The 19,261-nt window shown below is 34.3% G+C and overlaps 1 protein-coding gene across 2 annotated transcripts in view; it reads left to right on the top strand.

The window, feature by feature from the left end:
- The window catches only part of rabl6a (RAB, member RAS oncogene family-like 6a), a 64,170-nt gene that overhangs the window by 27,173 nt on the left and 17,736 nt on the right, over positions 1-19,261 (top strand). For both annotated transcript variants that reach the window (XM_056457280.1, XM_056457279.1), the window contains exons 7-10: positions 2,491-2,631; positions 4,236-4,341; positions 13,004-13,107; positions 16,250-16,623. In XM_056457280.1, the coding sequence (XP_056313255.1) occupies positions 2,491-2,631; positions 4,236-4,341; positions 13,004-13,107; positions 16,250-16,623 (725 nt within the window). The remainder of the gene's footprint in view (positions 1-2,490; positions 2,632-4,235; positions 4,342-13,003; positions 13,108-16,249; positions 16,624-19,261) is intronic.

The following is a 19,261-nucleotide window of genomic DNA, read 5'->3' as shown; positions in this document are numbered from 1 at the left end:
GGTACAATTGTCACTTTTAACGTACCAGATTTTAGCTAAATAGCAATTATATTTGCTGCTTATTAAGGTAGTAGTTGAATTTAGATATCAGGTAGAATTAGGCATGTAGAATAAGATCACACTTTATAAGTTATTAACATTATCATTAATAAACAGCCAATGTCTTAATAATACGCAGGTAATAAGCCAGTAGTTAATATTAGGAATTAGTACTATATTAAATTTAATCATTTTAAATTAGGATTTTATGCTCTTGTCAGGCAGATTAAGATCTGCACACATAAAGATGCTTTTGCTTTTTCATGCTGCTTGCTAATAATATACTGACTTTTCACTGTTTTTTGCCAGCTTACAGTTGAAGTCAGAATTATTAGCCCACCTGACTTATTCACCCCCCTGTTTATTTTTTTTACCAATTTCTTTTTAACAGAGAGAAGATTTTTTCAGCACATTTCTAAACATAATAGTTTTAATAACTCATTTCTAATAACTGATTTATTTTATCTTTTTCTATCTTTTTGACTAGATATTTTTCAAGACACTTCTATACAGCTTAAAGTGACATTTAAAGGCTTTACTGGGTTAATTAGGTTAACTAGGCACTATCGAAAACAAATATAGCTTAAAGGGGCTAATAATTTTGACCTTAAAATGTTTTTTAAAAAATTAAAAACTGCTTTTTTTCTAGCCGAAATAAACCAAATAAGACTTTCTCCACAAGAAAAAATATTATCAGACATACTGTGAAAATTTCCTTGCTCTGTTAAACATCATTTGGAAAATATTTAAAAGAGGAAAAGAAATTTAAAGGGGGGCTAATAATTCTGACTTCAACTGTATGTGTGGGAGGTATTAGGTCTGAGAATGATGGCCAGTAGTGCAAATATGATTTGATGAATCACTTCAAAAATAAACTACACTTATTGTTTTTCATAACTCTCAAAATAGATCATGCACCATTTATGTCATTATGTTATTGCTCCTATTTAAGTGGAAATAAAAACAGTGGTTTTGTGTGTCTCTTTAAATGCTAATGAGCTGCTGCTCCTTGCCGTAACTTCCAGAAGAGGACGGAGCCTTTAAAGCTTGTCCCTCGGTTACTCAGTCAAGAACATACAAAATGGGGTTTTTAAAACTGTGAATATTAAGACATCTTTGTTCCCCCAAAGAAAACATAGCTAAGTATGTTTTATGTTTATGTTTAAAATTGTTTTATGTAGCACATTTAAAACAGCCACAAGCCTGCATCATAAAAACAGCATCATAAAAACTAGAGATCCAGAAGAGAGATGGAAAAAAGATGAAAATAGGAACCCAAATAATACACGAAAACAGGCTAAGTTAAATTCCTAATATGACCATGAAAACAAGTGGGTTTTTAAAAACAGACAGGCTAGGTATTTGAGGTCATTCAGAAATTATAAAGAGAATAACTTCAGTTTGAGCGACTTTGTAACTTTGCAGATCTTTTCATGCCCAAACAATATTTTTACACACTGAAAGCATAATACAACCCATTTTTAGGGTGCTTTCACACCTACAATACAATGAACTGACAAACCAGGCTATCTATATTACAGTGTATTATGGATATGTAATAGGCGTATATATATATATATATATATATATATATATGTATATGTGTATGTATATATATATATATGTATATGTGTATGTATATATGTGTATATATATATATGTGTATATATATATATGTGTATATATATATATATATATATATATATATATATATATATATATATATATATATATATATATATATATATATATATATATATATATATACACATATATACATACACATATATATATATATATATATATATATATATATATATATATATATATATATATATATATATATATATATATGTATGTATGTGTGTGTGTGTGTAAATGTATATGTATATATATGTATATGTGTATATATATGTATACACATATATATATATACACATATATACATACACATATATATATATATATATATATATGTGTGTGTGTGTGTAAATGTATATGTATATATATGTATATGTATATATATGTATACACATATATATATACACATATATACATACACATATATATATATATATATATATATGTGTGTGTGTGTGTAAATGTATATGTATATATATGTATATGTATATATATGTATACACATATATATATACACATATATACATACACACATATATATATATATATATATATATATATATATATATGTGTGTGTGTGTGTAAATGTATATGTATATATATGTATATGTATATATATGTGTATATATATATATATATATATATATATATATATATATATATATATATATATATATATATATATATATATATATATATGTGTGTGTAAATGTATATGTATATATATGTATATGTATATATATGTATATAAATGTGTATATATGTATATATAAAGCCGCTTTTTTTAAACGTATACATTTTTTTTTGCAGGACATTCAATTACATCCTTCGGGAGCTGCCAAAAGTGCCAACGCACATCCCAGTGTGTGTCCTGGGTAACCAGCGGGACATGGGAGAGCACAGAGTCATCCTACCTGACGACATCAGAGACTTCATCAACAGTCTGAACAGGTGGGCAGTTCAAGATTAACTCTCAACACAGGGGGCTTACAGAGTCTCTTAGTACAACTTATGCCGAGTTCAAACTGCACGATTTTCAAAGTAGTCGCGTCACAGATGTTTTCGCACTGCATGAGACTATTTGTCTACATAGTTTTACATTAGGAAATGCAGTCTTGAATTTACAAATAGTCGGCAAGTGCTGAAGAACAGATGTAACACATTGATCATTTAGTTTTCTGTCACGTTCATGTAAAAGTAAAATTCAACTCGTTTAGTTGTGCTTTCATTCATTTTTGATTTCCGTCGTGACATAAAGCACGAGTCTTCAACACATGATTTATTTACAGCACGTTTTTAAACATAATAGTTTAACTAACTAATTTGTAATAACTACTTTTTTTTAATCTTCCCCATGGTGACAGTCAGTGCATAATATTTTACTAGTTATTTCGCAAGACAAAGGCAAAGTCCCTTCAAGTATTTTATAGTCTTTGATTCAGATTATAATGTAATTTAAAGACTTAATTAGGTTATGTTAACTACGAAAGTTGGAATAATTAGTCAAATTATATGTAACTGATTTGTTGTGTATATCAAAAAATATACAGTAAATATTTCATAAGGGAAATAATACTGACCTTAAAATATATTCATATTTTTTTTTATTAAAAACTGCTATTATTCAAGAAATAAACAATAAGAAATACGACTTATGTCTCCAGAATAATTATTTTTTATAGGAAACATTGTGAAAATTTTCTTGGTTTGTTAATCACTTGGGAAACATAATTTTAAATGAATGGGAGGGCAAAATAAATTGACTTCAACTGTAAGCCTATCTGTTAAAGTTTACAGGTGGCCTATGATTTCAGGCATTTGTTGGCGATTTCTCAACTTTTTCAACTCAATTCACCTTTATTTGTATAGCGCTTTTACAATGTAGATTGTGTCAAAGCAGCTTCACATAAAAGGTCACAGTAAATAGGAACAGTGTAGTTCAGTTTTTAGTGTTTAAGTTCAGTTCAGTTTAGTTCAGTTCAGTGTGGTTTAATAATCACTACTGAGAGTCCAAATATTGAAGGGCAAATCCAACGATGCGCAGCTCTACAGATCCCAAACCATGCAAGCCAGTGACGACAGCGGAGAGGGAAAAAAAACTTCACTAATTGGCGAAAGTGAAGAAAAAAAACCTTGAGAGAAACCAGGCTCAGTTGGGCTCGACCATTTTAATTTCTCCGCTGGCCAAACGTCTTGTGCAGAGCTGCAGTCTCAGTGGCGGAGGCTGGAAGCTGGCCTCAGCGAAGACTCGTCGTCTTTCTCAACTGTCGGTGAGTCAAAATCAAGGCTAAAATCATGCAGTCTGAACTCGTTCAAAATGATTAAATAAGGTATTTTACACACATTCTGAGTGAAACAATTCAGAAATATATGCTAATAATGAGGCATTAGGGGTATCAAAAGTTTCATTATATACTGGCAAGATCTATATTTAGTAATGTTACTAAAAAAGGTTTTTTCATCTTACTTAAAAAACAAATGTCTCCAAATATACTGAGCAAAGCTGCTATGAATAATGCCAATTATCAGCCCGCTTTTCCTTTTGTTGATTTCAGACCTCCAGGCTCCTCCTACATCCACTATGCCGAGTCCTCCATGAAAAACGGCTTTGGTCTGAAATACCTCCATCGCTTCTTCAACATCCCGTTCCTGCAGCTACAGGTCAGAGGAAACTCCTAAGATAAAGATGATGGTTTGCTCTCAGCTCATTGTTTAGTTTCATCATCATGTCAGGTAGGCTTGGGCGGTAATATGGTATACCGCGGGATCTGAGAATAGCAACGGTGTCAGTTTCAAAACCATTATACCATCAAAAAAACAATGCACTTATATAGGAGACCAGTATTAAATATTAAATATTATTTATTTAATGCCTGAAAATGCTTATGCCTGATTGTCATAACGGGACAGTGAGGAGAGAGAGGTGAGGTAATATGGCGAGTCGTGGCACCAAGTGACCTGGTCTCGAAAAAGAACACAACCTCTGCAGTTTGGCAGTATTTCGGGTTTTGACCGAACAAGAAGGGAGACGTGGCAAATATGAACTAGAGGTCAGCATTCCTGCTGCAGGACCCGACCAGATTTCTTGTTGTTCAGGAATAAATATCCGAATAAATCGCAGGAGCAGTCGGTAACTCTGGTGTAATTTGAATGGGAGCAGGAGGTCTAAAGCAGGTAGCACATCAGAAGTGCCGCTCGGCGACGCGTAGAATGAATCAGAGCATCCTGCGCAGATCTCTTATACAAACAAGACAAACAGGTGACCGCGAACCTAACGTGGCATACAGTATTCAGTTTTTGAATAATTTAGGCACCAGCCAACAGTTTGGTGACGCTGCCTGAGCCTTACATCATATTTTTTTATTATGAATGGTAATACCATATACCGAGGTAAAATGGGGAGGAGGTTTGAAGGTATCAAAATTTGGATACCACCCAAGCCTAATGTCAGGTGCAGTCATCAAATGGCTTACTGCCTGAAGAGATGTACTGTGTCTCAATTCAATTCCATTCTTAACCAAATAATAAACGTAAATTATAGTTTAGTAAAAAGGTTTTCTAAAGGAGCCTGAATGGTGATAATGTGCAAACATGAATGCATATTAATGCATGTTTAGGACTAAAAGCTAAGAATGTGCTTTTGTGCTAGTATAGTATTTAGTATTAACGCTATTATTTTATTACGCTGTGTAACTGAAGTATTAACACTTTTTTTTCATGCATTTCATTAAAGTAAAATTCCATGATTGCCGATTTCCAGATTGGGAAGGAATCTGGAAATGATTATTAATATTTTTGTGATTATGTGTTTTATTGATTCTTAAGCAAAATACAGAATAAAATACTGTATCTCTGTACAGAATCACAGGTTTTATCCCATTAACCAACCCAACCAAACTAGTCCCCAACTAAAATATTAATATACATTTTTAATTAATCAATCAATTGCCTTTATTTTAAATCTGTTCATAAAATTGTGCAAATTTCCGTATAAAACATTAGAAATTAATTTCAATGCGGTGTTTATTTCTGTTAATTGATCATTATTTATATAGTATTGTCAGTGTTACTACAGTTTTTCTCAGTTGCTCAGTCTTAACATTCCCTAAACTGTTGTCACAACTATTTGCTGGAACTTCCGAACTTCATTGCATGTCAGCAAAATGAATTTAGATGAAGGATTGTGCTGTGGGCAGTGGTGTAAAGTAACGAATTACAAATACTCAAATTACTGTAATAGGGTATATGCCGAGCTAGTGTTGCTCCCATATTGATAAACTTCCGGTGACCTGTTATTGTGAGTTTTTTTTCCATTTTACATGATTCCCTTTACAGCATCGATGCTGTAATGTAATTAAAATACAATCAGTTAAATAAACTTTGGCATTCATTTAGTTGCTCAAGCGTAAAACGAGAAAAAAAGCCGTTTACACGCACACGCCTGTCAGAACAGCTGGCTAGCGCAGAAGCTCCATTGAATATACTGGGGTAAAATAAATGTTCATATTATAAACACATAGCGGGGGGAAAATGTAATTTAATGCAGTACTTCTTGTACAATCTGAGACCCACTGTATATCAGATATCACTCAGCCAGTGGAGATCACTGATTTTTAAAGAAAACTGACCTTAAATGCACCGATTTTGCAATTGCAAACAGTTCACCAGAAGCGCTTAACCCAGGTTAATGGCAAATTAAAAGTCCTATTAGCATGCTTCAGCATATACCCTGTTGATAAGTTTATCTCAGAAACTGTCATTTACTAAGTCACTTTAAAAATGTGTACTCTACTTTCCCTTGAGTACATTTTTCAAGAGGTCACACTTAGATAATGCTCGACTATAATAGAAGCTTTGGCATGCTGTCCTGTGAGAGAACCCTGAGCTCGGAGGTAGATGAGCCCAAGGTTCCCGCCTGGTCAATGAGCATTAGGAGGGATACGAGATCAGGTGTTTCTAGAGTGCTCAGTTCATACTTTGGCTAATATAGTGGTTCTGATTGATTCAGTATTTATGTGTTAAGTGCTTGTGACTGTTATTACAATTTGTTTATGTGCATGTTTTTATACTGTGGGAAACCGGAGGACCCGGGGAAAACCCACCAGAACGCGGGGAGAACATGCAAAACTGTGCCGACTGGCTCAATTAGAACTTGAACCTTTGGCCCTCCTGCTGCGAGGCTGCAGCGCTAGCCACTGAGGCCCGATCATGAGGAGAAGGGAGAAGGGAAGCATGGGGGGAGGTTCCAAAAACGAAGATAGGGAATGAAGTTTAGGCAGGAGATTTATAGTAGTTTTAGAATGATCTGATAGGCTAGCTAATGATTAGCGATAAGGATCAGCTGTAGTCGATCATATCACGTGCTCCTCTCGAAATTAGTTTGTGAAACTTCACTTAGTGCTGTATCTGTACTTTTACTCCACTACTTTCCTTCAACCTACAGTCACTACTTTATTGTTTCCTGTATATGGGGGTCTATATTGCAACAGAAACCAAACTGTTAAACATATTCTTGTGGAGCGCCCCATTTTTAATGTTATCAGACAACAATTTTTATCTGGACAGACTTTAAATGAAATATTTCTAAATGTGAATCCGTCTAAAATTTTAAAATTTTTATTAAAAGGAAATCTTAAACTGTTTTAGAATTTTATCTTGCATATTATCATTATTATTATTATTATTATTTATGTATTTTACCTTGTGTATTATTTATTGCTGTTGATTACTTTTAATTGTTAGAATGTTTTTATAATTATAGAAAATTGGTATTTATAAAACGTAGTAAATTTGATCTATATATTTTTTTTTTTTGCCATGACATAGCCATAGAAGCTGAAATGGCAATAAAATTAAAACTCTCTCTCACTCTCTCCCTGTATATGGGGATTAGAAAAATCTGTCCTGTGGTTCCCGTTTAATCAAATTGCACGTAGAAAGTAAATCACATCACACAGAACTAAGACATCCAGCAAACTGTTTGGAAGCATTAAAAGTGTCCACGAAGATACTTTACACACAATGACCCAGAGACTTTTTAGACTGAATGTCACAGATGACGGATGTTTACAGTATCTCGACCAAAATGGCTTTAAACAATGACTAAATGCACTCACTACAGAATGTTACGTTTACACACACGCATGCACAAATTACACTCCTGAGTAGTTTAAAAAGATTTACTTTTTACTCATGTTTTAAGTAACATTTAAAACAGATACTTTTACTCTACTTGCACTACATTTTTGGGCAAGTAATGGTACTAAACAGATACTTTTACTCTACTTGCACTACATTTTTGGGCAAGTAATGGTACTAAACAGATACTTTTACTCTACTTGCACTACATTTTTGGGCAAGTAATGGTACTTTTACTTGAGTATGATTTTTCAGTACTCTTCCCACTACTGGCTGTAGGCAATCCACATATATATATGCTCCAAAACTTGATTAGTTAAATAGATCATGCACATTATATTACAATTAGAGGTCATTTAGCAATTTTTCAGACATTACAATGTCAATCACAGACATTTTATGGTGTAAACATGTGTGAATACAAATGTTTGATCATTAAATAAATTGTTTTAAATGTGATGGCTTACACGATGAAAAATGATTGAGAAGTTGTGAAGAGTTTGACAGTTTAAATAAGAATCGACTCATCAGTTTTGATCAACAAGACATATGCAATTAGTTTTTGTCCAAACTATTTACTGTATTTACTGTTTGCACACGTAGGCCAAAGCATTTGCAATTTGCTTAAATCAATAAGAAATGACAATCTGACGTGAACAATAAGCTAACTGTTCAGAGATCTGTTTTGAAAAATAAAAGTTTCAACTGAGAATTGAGCCAAATCAATTGAGAAAAACTGTAACACTATGCTGAAAATATAAATATTATATACACTATAAAAGTCTATTACACTATAGTAATATTTATATTTTTATTTTTATTTTATTTAGCATTTATTTATATCATTAGCATTTAGCTTAAAATTACTTTAACTTAGTTTTCCATTCATCTTTGTAGGTTTACTTTTCTCATCTTAATATGTTTATTGTATTATTTACATGTTTTTATTTTAATTCATTTTTTAAATAAATATATTTTAATTTATAACAACAACACCACTGATATTAGCTAGAAATATGTGTAAACATGATGGAAATTAACTTAACAGAAGCTGTAGGAGTCCATCTCTAGTGCACTCAGTAGGCAGCTGTGGGCCAGCAGATTGAAGCTCAACAGATTTAGTCATTAGTGTTAAAGTTGTTCCTCGTATCCTTGTTATGCGTCTCTTGAGACTGAATGGCATTAATTAATAAAGGCCAGGATCAATGGTCACTGCTCTGTCTTATGTGTCAGCATCTCTTCCTGAGGCCACGCCACAGTTAGTAGGTCATTGAAGCGGTTTCAGTGTATTTGATGGGTGCTGTTAGAGAAATTAACTTCTGCATTTTAATTAACCAGCTCAGCTTATAGATAACATAAAACCCAAGAGAAACAAACAGTGAGTGTTGTTTCATGGGGTGCTGTTTAGGAGTGTGTGATATTATTGACCAAAAGCTATATTACACATACAATGCTCAGCATAAATGAGTACACCCCATTTTGAAAATTTATACGTTTACCCATTTCTCAATCAATATAGGTCATATATTTTGGTGCATTTGAACAAAACAGATTTATTAAACAGATATATTTATTAAAGTAATATTTCAGACACCAATCATCTTTAGAAATAGAAAAGTTAATGCAAAATATTGCAACAATTTTAAATATTTTAGTTTCTCTTGATTTTTGCTCTCTTAAAATTTATTTCTTTATTTTTCCCTAACACAAATTTGGGATACAATTTTTTGAACCGCTATCATAAGTTTTTTTGTTAGACAACCTCCAGATTTGGCTTCATTACTGCCTGATCTAATGTATATGCACAAATATATTATTGTAAAATATGCTGTTGAAAACAGACATTGATGTACCAATTGGACTGTGGATCTCAGAAGTTTGCAACTGTATACCATTGGAGAAGATCACATATTATTTGAGAAAAGGGTGAATTATTTAGTAAGATTAGGAATCCATTTTTGAATTATTTTTACGTTCCTTTCCCTTTTTGTCTAGGGTTGGGGAAGGAAAATAACAAAGTAAATTAAAATTTAGAATTTAAGGAAAAGACCAAATTAATGAATTGTGTAAAAGTTAAGTAAACAAAAATTGAGGGAACACTTCAATCCTCTGCCTCAGAAATGTGAAACAACCACAAAAGTAAACTTAAATCTTTTATTCTCATTAAAATCAACAATAACCGAATCACAAGTCTTCAGGAGAAGGATTAACCAAAACAACAAACAAAACTAGCTTAGGAGGAGTACTAATTAACCTAGTTCAGGTAAAAGAAAAGAAATAAAACAACAAAGTCTTTCCTCAACTCCCTTACTATGAATAAACAGTCAAACAAGTACAAAAATAAAGATGGCAGAAGAGTAGGTTTAAATCATACAATTAAGGAATCAGACACGCTGCCTGAAAAGTTCCACAACACAAGAGAAACACCAAGTTTCTTCAAAAGACAGAAGTTAAATTGAACCCAATAGCTTAATAAACTTCTCTCAATATACACCAGGATCAATACCCACAAAGTATGCATCAACCACAACTCTGGAGCGTGGGAGTAGTGAACCTCTCCTTGGGTTGAGTCACACTGCTCTTTTGTAGCAGCGTGTTACTGCAGCACGGTCCAATGATGAGCACCACCTGGGCCCAATCTGCTCTACCTAGCGAGCAAGCAGAGAAACACAGCATAACCACTCCCAATGGGCAGTAAACACACAAAGAAACAATAATAATAAATACATCCAAGGGATCTATTTTTTTATTTTACTTATTTATTTTATATACCGTGTATGTTTTACTTTAGTTTGTTTGCTGCTTAGTTTTGATGTTCTGTATTGTTAACTTTTGAAAAAGCAAAATAAAATAAATAATCTTAACGTATGCTGTAGAAAATATTAATTTAAATGAAAGATTTGTGAGGGGTGTTCTCGTATATGTTGAGCACTGTAGATATACAGTCTTATGCAAAAGTTTGGCCACCCCTGATCATTTTCATAGTTACAAGCCATAGCCTGAGGGCCTTTCAGATCAGCAGTTTCATTTGGATATATTTTATACCCTAAGGAAAAAGCAACATTTTAATTTCTGACGAAACATTTATTTAATCAAGAGATGCCATGCATTTTTAGTCATAACAAAAACCGACAGGTGCAAAAATTCGGGCACCCCAACAAAATAATAACATCAAACTTTTGTACAGCCACCTTTTGTGTATATTGTGTATATAATTCCTTGGTAGAAAAAGAGCAGGTCGAGTGTATGACGTCTAGGTGCTAGGAGACAGGAGACTGGCGTCGCTTTCCCTAGTTCTTCTGAGGAGCGTTGTGTGTGTGTGTGTGTGTGTGTGTGTGTGAGAGAGAGAGAGAGAGAGAAAGAGCAGGTAGAGTGTGTGACGCCTAAGAGACTCGCGTCGATCTCCCCAGTTCTTCTGAGGAGGGTTGTGTGTGTGTGTGTGTGTGTGTGTGTGTGTGTGTGTGTGTGAGTGAAAAAAGCCTTACACTATGAAGCGCGTGTGCACTGTGACTACTTTTATATAGTTGATTAGCAGCTGGGCATTTCACTCTGTCTCGCGCTGAAGCCTGTCACTGTCGACCAATCGCAGCAGGCTGTCATTGGTCCAATCAGCGCAGATTAGCTTCGCGCTGAGGAGGGGTTTGGGAACAAATGAATCGCTGAACGATTCATATGGGAGTCGCTGGGATAATTAGGTAAAAATAAATGCAGATTATAAGACCATGAAAGTGTTGTTTGACCTTGCATGCATATTAGACTGTTGTTGGAGACCCTTACAACCTAAATATGACCCTATTTCATGTATAATATGGGCTCTTTAAGCATTCATTCAAACTTGTTAGAAATTAACAATTGAGTCAATCATTGAGTCAAACGATTTGTTTGAAAAAATTATTTAAAAGAACGATGTGACTATTTATAGGCTTATTGTACGTTAACACTGTGCAATATGACTCCAATAATTAACAATAGTTAATTTAACTAAGCTCACCATAAAAACTTAGGATCAAAAAGGATAACGTGCCATGTCATAAAATGCAAATCATCTCAGACTGGTTTCATTATGACAATGAGTTCACGGTACTCAAATGGCCTTCACAGTCACCAGATCTCAATCCAATAGAGCACCTTTGGGATGTGGTGGAACAGGAGATTCGCGTCTTGTATGTGCAGCTAACAAATCTGCAGCAACTCTGTGATGCTATAATGTCAGTATGGAGCAAAATCTCTGAGGAATATTCCCAGTACCTTGTTGAATCTATGCCACGAAGGATTAACGCAGTTCTGAAGGCAAAAGGGGGTCCAACCCGTTACTAGTAAGGTGTACCTAATAAAGTGGCCAGTGAGTGTACTTTATAAGGATTTTTCAATTTGTAAGTTTACTCTGAACATGCATATACAATAAAGCAGTACACTCAATATTTTTTCCTTACTATACCTGTCAAAGTAACTTTTTTTAGCAGCTTAGGTCAATATTAAATACCACCATGATACAAGCTTCAGCAATTAATCACAAAAGTAAATGTGATTGCATCATAAACCTAATCTTATGATGAATATTGCTTGATCAATTTGTTCAGACTTGTATGCAAATCCCACACCACAGCATGTCAAACTCATGAAACTTTCAGAGCAGTGTCGAGATCTGTTTTCCTCTCCTTGCTATCTTTTTCAGCTAAAGGCCACCTCTTACTGCCATGACTTTGAACAAACTTTTTAACCCCCGTTGTTTAACCCCATTTATTAGTTTGTGCACATTTTTATGAAGATTGTAATTATAATAAGTGTTATTTTTAATATAGCGCCTATAAAAGTAGCACCTCAAGGCACTTTGTATAAAATGTGCATCAGTAAAAGATACATGCAAGGATGAATGCAAAAATGTGCAATAATAAAAATAATTAAAAATGCATAATAAAGAAATAATAATGGATCTAAAAGTCAAATAAAAGCTACCCTAAGAAAGTCATTTTTAAGTGATTTACACATTCAGGGATTCTGCTTAGCGTATATTACAATTAGCGAGTTTCACAATTTAGTTGGCAACAAATTGTGTCTCTCTCTATCTGCCGATTAATCTCCAATTATCCTTATTTAGGGATACTAAAGCAAATCGTGGTTGCTTGAGTAGAAAGGAGGTCAGTGTGGATGTCCTGTGGGTTTACGGTGTGCTTGATGTTTGCAGAGGGAGACTCTGTTACGGCAACTGGAGACAAATCAGCTTGACATCGATGCCACGCTGGAAGAGCTCAGTGTTCAGCAGGAGACGGAGGACCAGAACTATGACATGTGAGGGTCAAACTCATGCACACACACACACACACACACACACACACGCATACAGTACAGCAAACACTTAGTGGGAAACACTTTACTATTAGAAAAGTACAGTATGTTCTATACAGTATGGATGCGAGTAGTATGAAGGAATGGAACTCAGATCCGCCATTTGTCATGATCACGTGACTTCCCTGCGTCCATCGCTTCACTCCCATTCATGAATTCTCACGTGGAATATGGGTAATATATTTTGGTGCATTCAAACAAAACAGATTTATTAATCAGATATATTTATTGAAATAATATGTTAGTCACCAAGCATATTTAGAAATTGAAAGATAATACAATTAAATTCAAGCGAAATATTGCAAGCAAAAATTACAACCTACAAAAATACCTGCGTCAATCGCGTCGCTTGATTTATTTATTTATTTATTTATTTATTTTTTCCCTCTTTTTAAAATTTGTATTTAATATTTTTCCAACATATACATTTGGGTGTACTAGTTTTTGGACCATTATCGTAAGTTATTTTTTGTTTGATAAGCTGCAGATATAATATTATAGAGCTTCCTATTCAAAATATTAATTAAAAATATATATACAGATTAATATACAGGGTTCTTACAGGTGCTGGAATTTGTGGAAAATGCTGTATTTTTAATATAGTGTTTTCAAGGTTAAAAACTGCTTGGATTTTGGACAAAGTGCTTGAATCTGCTTCAATTTGAAATTGCAGGGCTTGAAATTGCGACCGTTTTGGTTGCATATGCACCTGAAATTGTATCTATTTGAGCTCAAAATATATTTGGGAGCATTTGTGTGATTGCATAAATTGTTGTCGTGCGAGCAGTTTTCATTTCAAAATGTTCAGCGTATTTATGGAGCTAATGATATGCCAAAACAATCTGAATTTGAATTGTGTTCATTTGAATGATTAACAACTGTAAGATAATAAAACTGATTATTATATGCCATTTAAAAATGTTTTGCATTTGAATTGTTTAAATTGAATTTCATAACTTGATTATTGAACATCTGAAATTTAGGACAACTGAATCAGATTGAAAGTCAGGTTTTTATAGACTTAATTTCAAACTTTTTATTTTATTAGTTCTGAATTAATAGACTGCAGATATTGGGTTAGTAAAATACAGTTTAAAGTTTTCAAGATGAAGAAATTCAGAACATCAAATTCAATATTCTAAAATTCCAAACCAGAAATTCAATATGTGAAATTCAGATCTTGCAGAAGGTCATCAACAGGGAATGGTAGATGAATTTAAAATGTATGGAAAGGTATTGAAGTTCACACGCTGATTCCTGCATATACCCTGATACTGCGAACACTGCTGCGAAGGCTATGGCTGTATCTGAAATCACCCCTGTACACTTAAATAGTGCACTTTTTGGAGGAGCAGCCGTTTGTAGTGGTGTCCAAAACCATAGTGGACATTCAGTACAAGTGCAGTATTGGCTCTGTGAGTTAAATACCAATTTATTTCCCATTGAAAATGTATTTTTCAGTTTCACAGGAATCCTGCTGATCATTTTGAAGCAATTTTAAGCAGCCCACAATCTCAACTCCCACACCAGCTTATCTTATTATTATAAGTGTTATCTTGCTTATAAAATCTTGTCCCGGATACATGGGGTTCTGCTAGTTCAGGTCTCTAGGTCAGACGAGCAGTCAAAACCAAATATGTTTTAAATTAATGAGTTGTTATTAAACCAACAGTAACAATTTATTTATTTTTTATTTCTCGTCACTTAATTATATTTGATTCATTAAATTATGACAGGCATCAGGGGCGTCGCTAGACTCAATTCACTGGGGCACGTGCCCCAGTAAATGCATTGAGACATGATTTACTTCATATGCAAGTGTATTTATTAAGGGTGGTAATTCCTATTGCTATGTGCAACCGAACCAATGCTGATGAAAGCAGTGTAATCAAAAAGCAAACTGACGCATCTCCGCGTGTGCGCAGAGAACACACACGCCTCTGGCACGCGCTGCTCTCGCACGCCCTGCTCTTCTACTGGTGCGAGTCCCAGTAGTTAACATGCGCGGCAAAAAAGCAGGCTACCTGCTTGTTACGCGCCGCTCATGCGTTGTAAAACCAGTGTAAGCCTTTTTTGTTTTGCAAATCGACAAAGTTTAAACAATATGACGGTGATCTTAGTAAGCATGCCTCCTGATAGATTTTTTTGTATGAGGCAAAAAGGAGGGATGAGGAGTCAGGGAGGTAAGACTTAACAAACCTAATTCTCTGCCATGTGTCAAGTCTACAACAGATAATCCTATAACACATCTTTTTTTTTTGTATTTTATTGAATTGTCTATAGAATTTCATTCAAGTGAAGTTAATATTTATGCAAAAGATTTCTTAAATGACCTCAGCATATCACTCCAGTTGTCTTAACATTGTTTTCCAGTTACATTTAAGATTATTTAGAAGAATAATTGTATAATAATAAGAATACTTTTATTTATAATAAATATAATATATTTATTATATATTTATTTTAATAAATAGGGAAGGAGGTACGTGCCCCAGTAGAGCTTTATGTCTAGCAGCGCTCCTGACAGGCATTTATACATAGAGAATATTAGCCTAACAATGTTATTTCTAATAACAGCTGGCGGTCCCCCTGTAATACCGTAGTGGCCCACTTGGGGGCCTTGTGTGAGGGTTTACCCACTGTTATTTGTAGAAGTAGAAGTAGTTAAATAATAATAATAATAATAATAATAATAATAATAATAATAATAACAAAATGCCACATAATAGTGGACCAATGATTATCATTATTATAATACACTATTAATTATTATAATCTATTATAAAGTAAATAGTGAAAATAGTTCTGTATAATACTGTTGTTGAATGTGTTGTCAATTTTTTACGTATAAAATATCTGGGGAACATTTAAAGTATAATGCTGTTGAAGATCACCCAAAAAACTCTGAAATCCCTGCTGTACAGAATCACAAATCCTGCAAAGCAAAAGTGCTTTATACCTGCAATCTTGCTACTAAAACTAAATTAAGCCAAGCTAATATTGTTTTATAATTTCTTCAAGATTCATCCACTCAGACAAGAATGTCAACTAATCAAAGTTTTCCATGTATCAATTTTATTTGCAGATTTCTTGAGATGATGGAAGCACGCAAAGCTTACGGCTCTCCGGCGCCCTCTAATGGCCAGAGCCCGTCATCTGGCTCCCAGTCTCCTGTGGTTCTTCCTGGAGCCGCTTCTCCTAGTAACTCTAGCCCCAGCACCCCACAGGCTCCTGTCCCGCTTCAGACGCCTGCCCCACCACCACCTCCATCTATACCACACCCTACAGCCCAGACCACAGCCACACAAGTCCAGCAGACACCATCACAAACCTTAGAAGCTTCACCTGCCGCACCGACACCTGCTCCTGCCCAACTTACAGCTCCTGCTGCACAGAAAAGAGGATTCATCTCACGTTTGTTTGGATCCTCCACTGCTGAGACTTCACCAGACAAACCAGGTTAGCTGTTATATTATTTATATATACATTATTATTTATTATATTATATTATATTATATTATATTATATTATATTATATAATTATATTGCATCATTAAAAACCATAGCGAATGACGTCAAGTCTGACGCTTTCATTTTAAAACAGACTTCAGCAGAGTCCCAAATCTCAGCTTTTATTATTTATATTGTCATATAGCACAGGTATTTAAGCATGTTAACGAGAGCGAGAGAGCGCAATGTCTGCCACGTAACCAATATAAACTAATATAAAACTAATACACACATCACGTACATAAATCACGACGCCATAGACGTTACATTAAGATGCCTAAAGGTTTAAAAAAGCCTGCATATCAAAAGAAGATGGCCAAATGAGAACCTTTCTGTCATAAACTATAGTAAAAGAGCTTGTCAAAAGCTGCGAACAGATTACATACAGGAATAGAGAAAAGAGCACTCTTTAATTATCAGCTGTTAGTCAGCGCCCGCTCTTTTTTTTTTTCCTGGTCATTGCGCCTTTGCCGTGTGCTGTGTAAATGCAGACGATTGAATACGAGTCAGTTTTTAAAAGATGTAAGCAGGTCATCAAACAAATCGGATCCAGTCACAATTCGGAATTGACCTTCAAGAACTGCAGTGTAAATGCAGCCTTAGTAATGTCAAGTTGTCACGACAAAGATGAAGTTGGTTGTGGTTGTGATGTATTTGACACTTAATAACAGTTGTCATAAGCATACATAAAATCTCAATCACATTCATGAGCACCCCTTCAAGTAAAGTGTTACCTTAAAAGGCTGTCGATCACTATAAGAACAGTTAAATGTCTTGCTTTAAGTGTCTGTTAACATACTAGGTACCTCATCATAATGCAAACTCTTCACAGCATGTAGTTTCTCTAGTGTGTACTGAGATCTGAGTGTGCTTGTAGGTTTGCTAAAGTGAATGTGTGAACTGTAGTAAAGAGGGGCAGTCGTCCAGGGACTACATTTATCAGCGTATTATATACTGAATGCCAATGAGACGCGATCAGGCAACGCTGGACTCGCTGCTGCACAGTCATTATGGAGAGCAGTGGACTGACAAACACATGCGCAGCTCTGCACCAGTGCATCTGCTGCTGCATTGCAGATCCTGGGGGATGGGGATCGTCCTGTCAAAACACACACACACCATTTCTGCTCATATATTTTACATTTTATTGCTAATTTGGTCTTTTGTTCAGTGAAATGCTGAATGCTGTTTGACAAATGTCTAAAATATATGCAGTGCTCAGCATAAATGAGCACACCCTGTTTTGGAAATGAATAGTTGTCTGCATTTCTCAGTGAATATAGCCCATCATTTTTGGTGCACGAAACCTTTTTATTAAATAGTTACATCTGTTAAAATAAGTGTTTGGTCACCTAACTTCTTCAAGAGTAATATTAATAACAATTCCTTACTGTACATTTATATAGCGTTTTTTTCTGAACGCTCAAAGCGCTTCACACATTTTTGGGGGGAATCTCCTCATCCATCACCAGTGTGCAGCATCCACCTGGTGATTGGTGGAGAGGAGATGATGAAGAGTGATGAAGCCAATAATGACATGGGGATGGTTAGGAGGCCATGATGGACAGAGGCCAGTGGGAAAGTTTGGCCAGGATGCCGAGGTTAAACCCCTACCCTACATCCTGGGATTTTTAATGACCACAGAGAGGCAGGAGCTCGGTTTAACGTCTCATCCAAAAGATGGTGCTCACTGAGCAGTATAGAGTCCCCTTCACTATACTGGGGTGTTAGGACCCCACAAATAGGGATTAAATTATTGTAGTTTTTCTTGATTTGTCTGTTTTTTTTTTTTATTTATTTTTTATTAGTTTATATTTTTAAATAGCTGTAAAATTTTGGGGGTATTGTTTTATTCTTTTTTTTTAGACTTTGATCTTCAGAGATGTCCAGTCTTGGATTTAGTACTGATATACATGTATATATACATGTATATTGCAAATAGTAATTTAAAAGGGGGATCTGCAAGGGGTGTGTGTGAAAGGGGCTTACAAATATGTTGTCATATATGTTTTAGGGATAAATATGGTGTGTTTGTGTGTGTGTGTGTATAAATGTGTATATATATATATATATATATATATATATATATATAGTTGAAGTCTGAATTATTAGCCCCCCTGTTTTTTTTTTTTGTTTTTTTTTTGTGAAAATGTCCTTGCTCTGTTTAACATCATTTGGGAAATATTTAAAAAAGAAAAAAAATTCAAAAGGGGGCTAATAATTCTGACTTCAACTGTATGTGTGTATATATACACACACACACACACACACGCAGTCAAAAGTTTGCGGTCAGTGTGATTTTTAAATGTTTTAAAATAAGCTGCTCCTGCTCACCAAGGCTGCATTTATTTAATCAAAAATACAGAAAATTGTATGAAATTGTACGATTGTGAAATCTTATGGCACTATAAAATAACTGTTCAAAAGTAGTTTTTTAATTTAACTGTTTATTACAGTGATTTTAATGATGAATTTTCAGCTTCATTACTCCAGTCTTCAGTCACACGATCCTTCAGAAATCACTTGAATATTTATTATTATTGTTAATAGGAGTAGTAATAAAAGCAATAATGACTGCAGTAATCAT

The sequence above is a fragment of the Danio aesculapii genome, chromosome 5 (genome assembly GCF_903798145.1).
Source record: "Danio aesculapii chromosome 5, fDanAes4.1, whole genome shotgun sequence".
Classification (NCBI taxonomy): Eukaryota; Metazoa; Chordata; class Actinopteri; order Cypriniformes; family Danionidae; genus Danio; species Danio aesculapii.
This window is presented reverse-complemented; position numbering and strand designations above follow the sequence as displayed.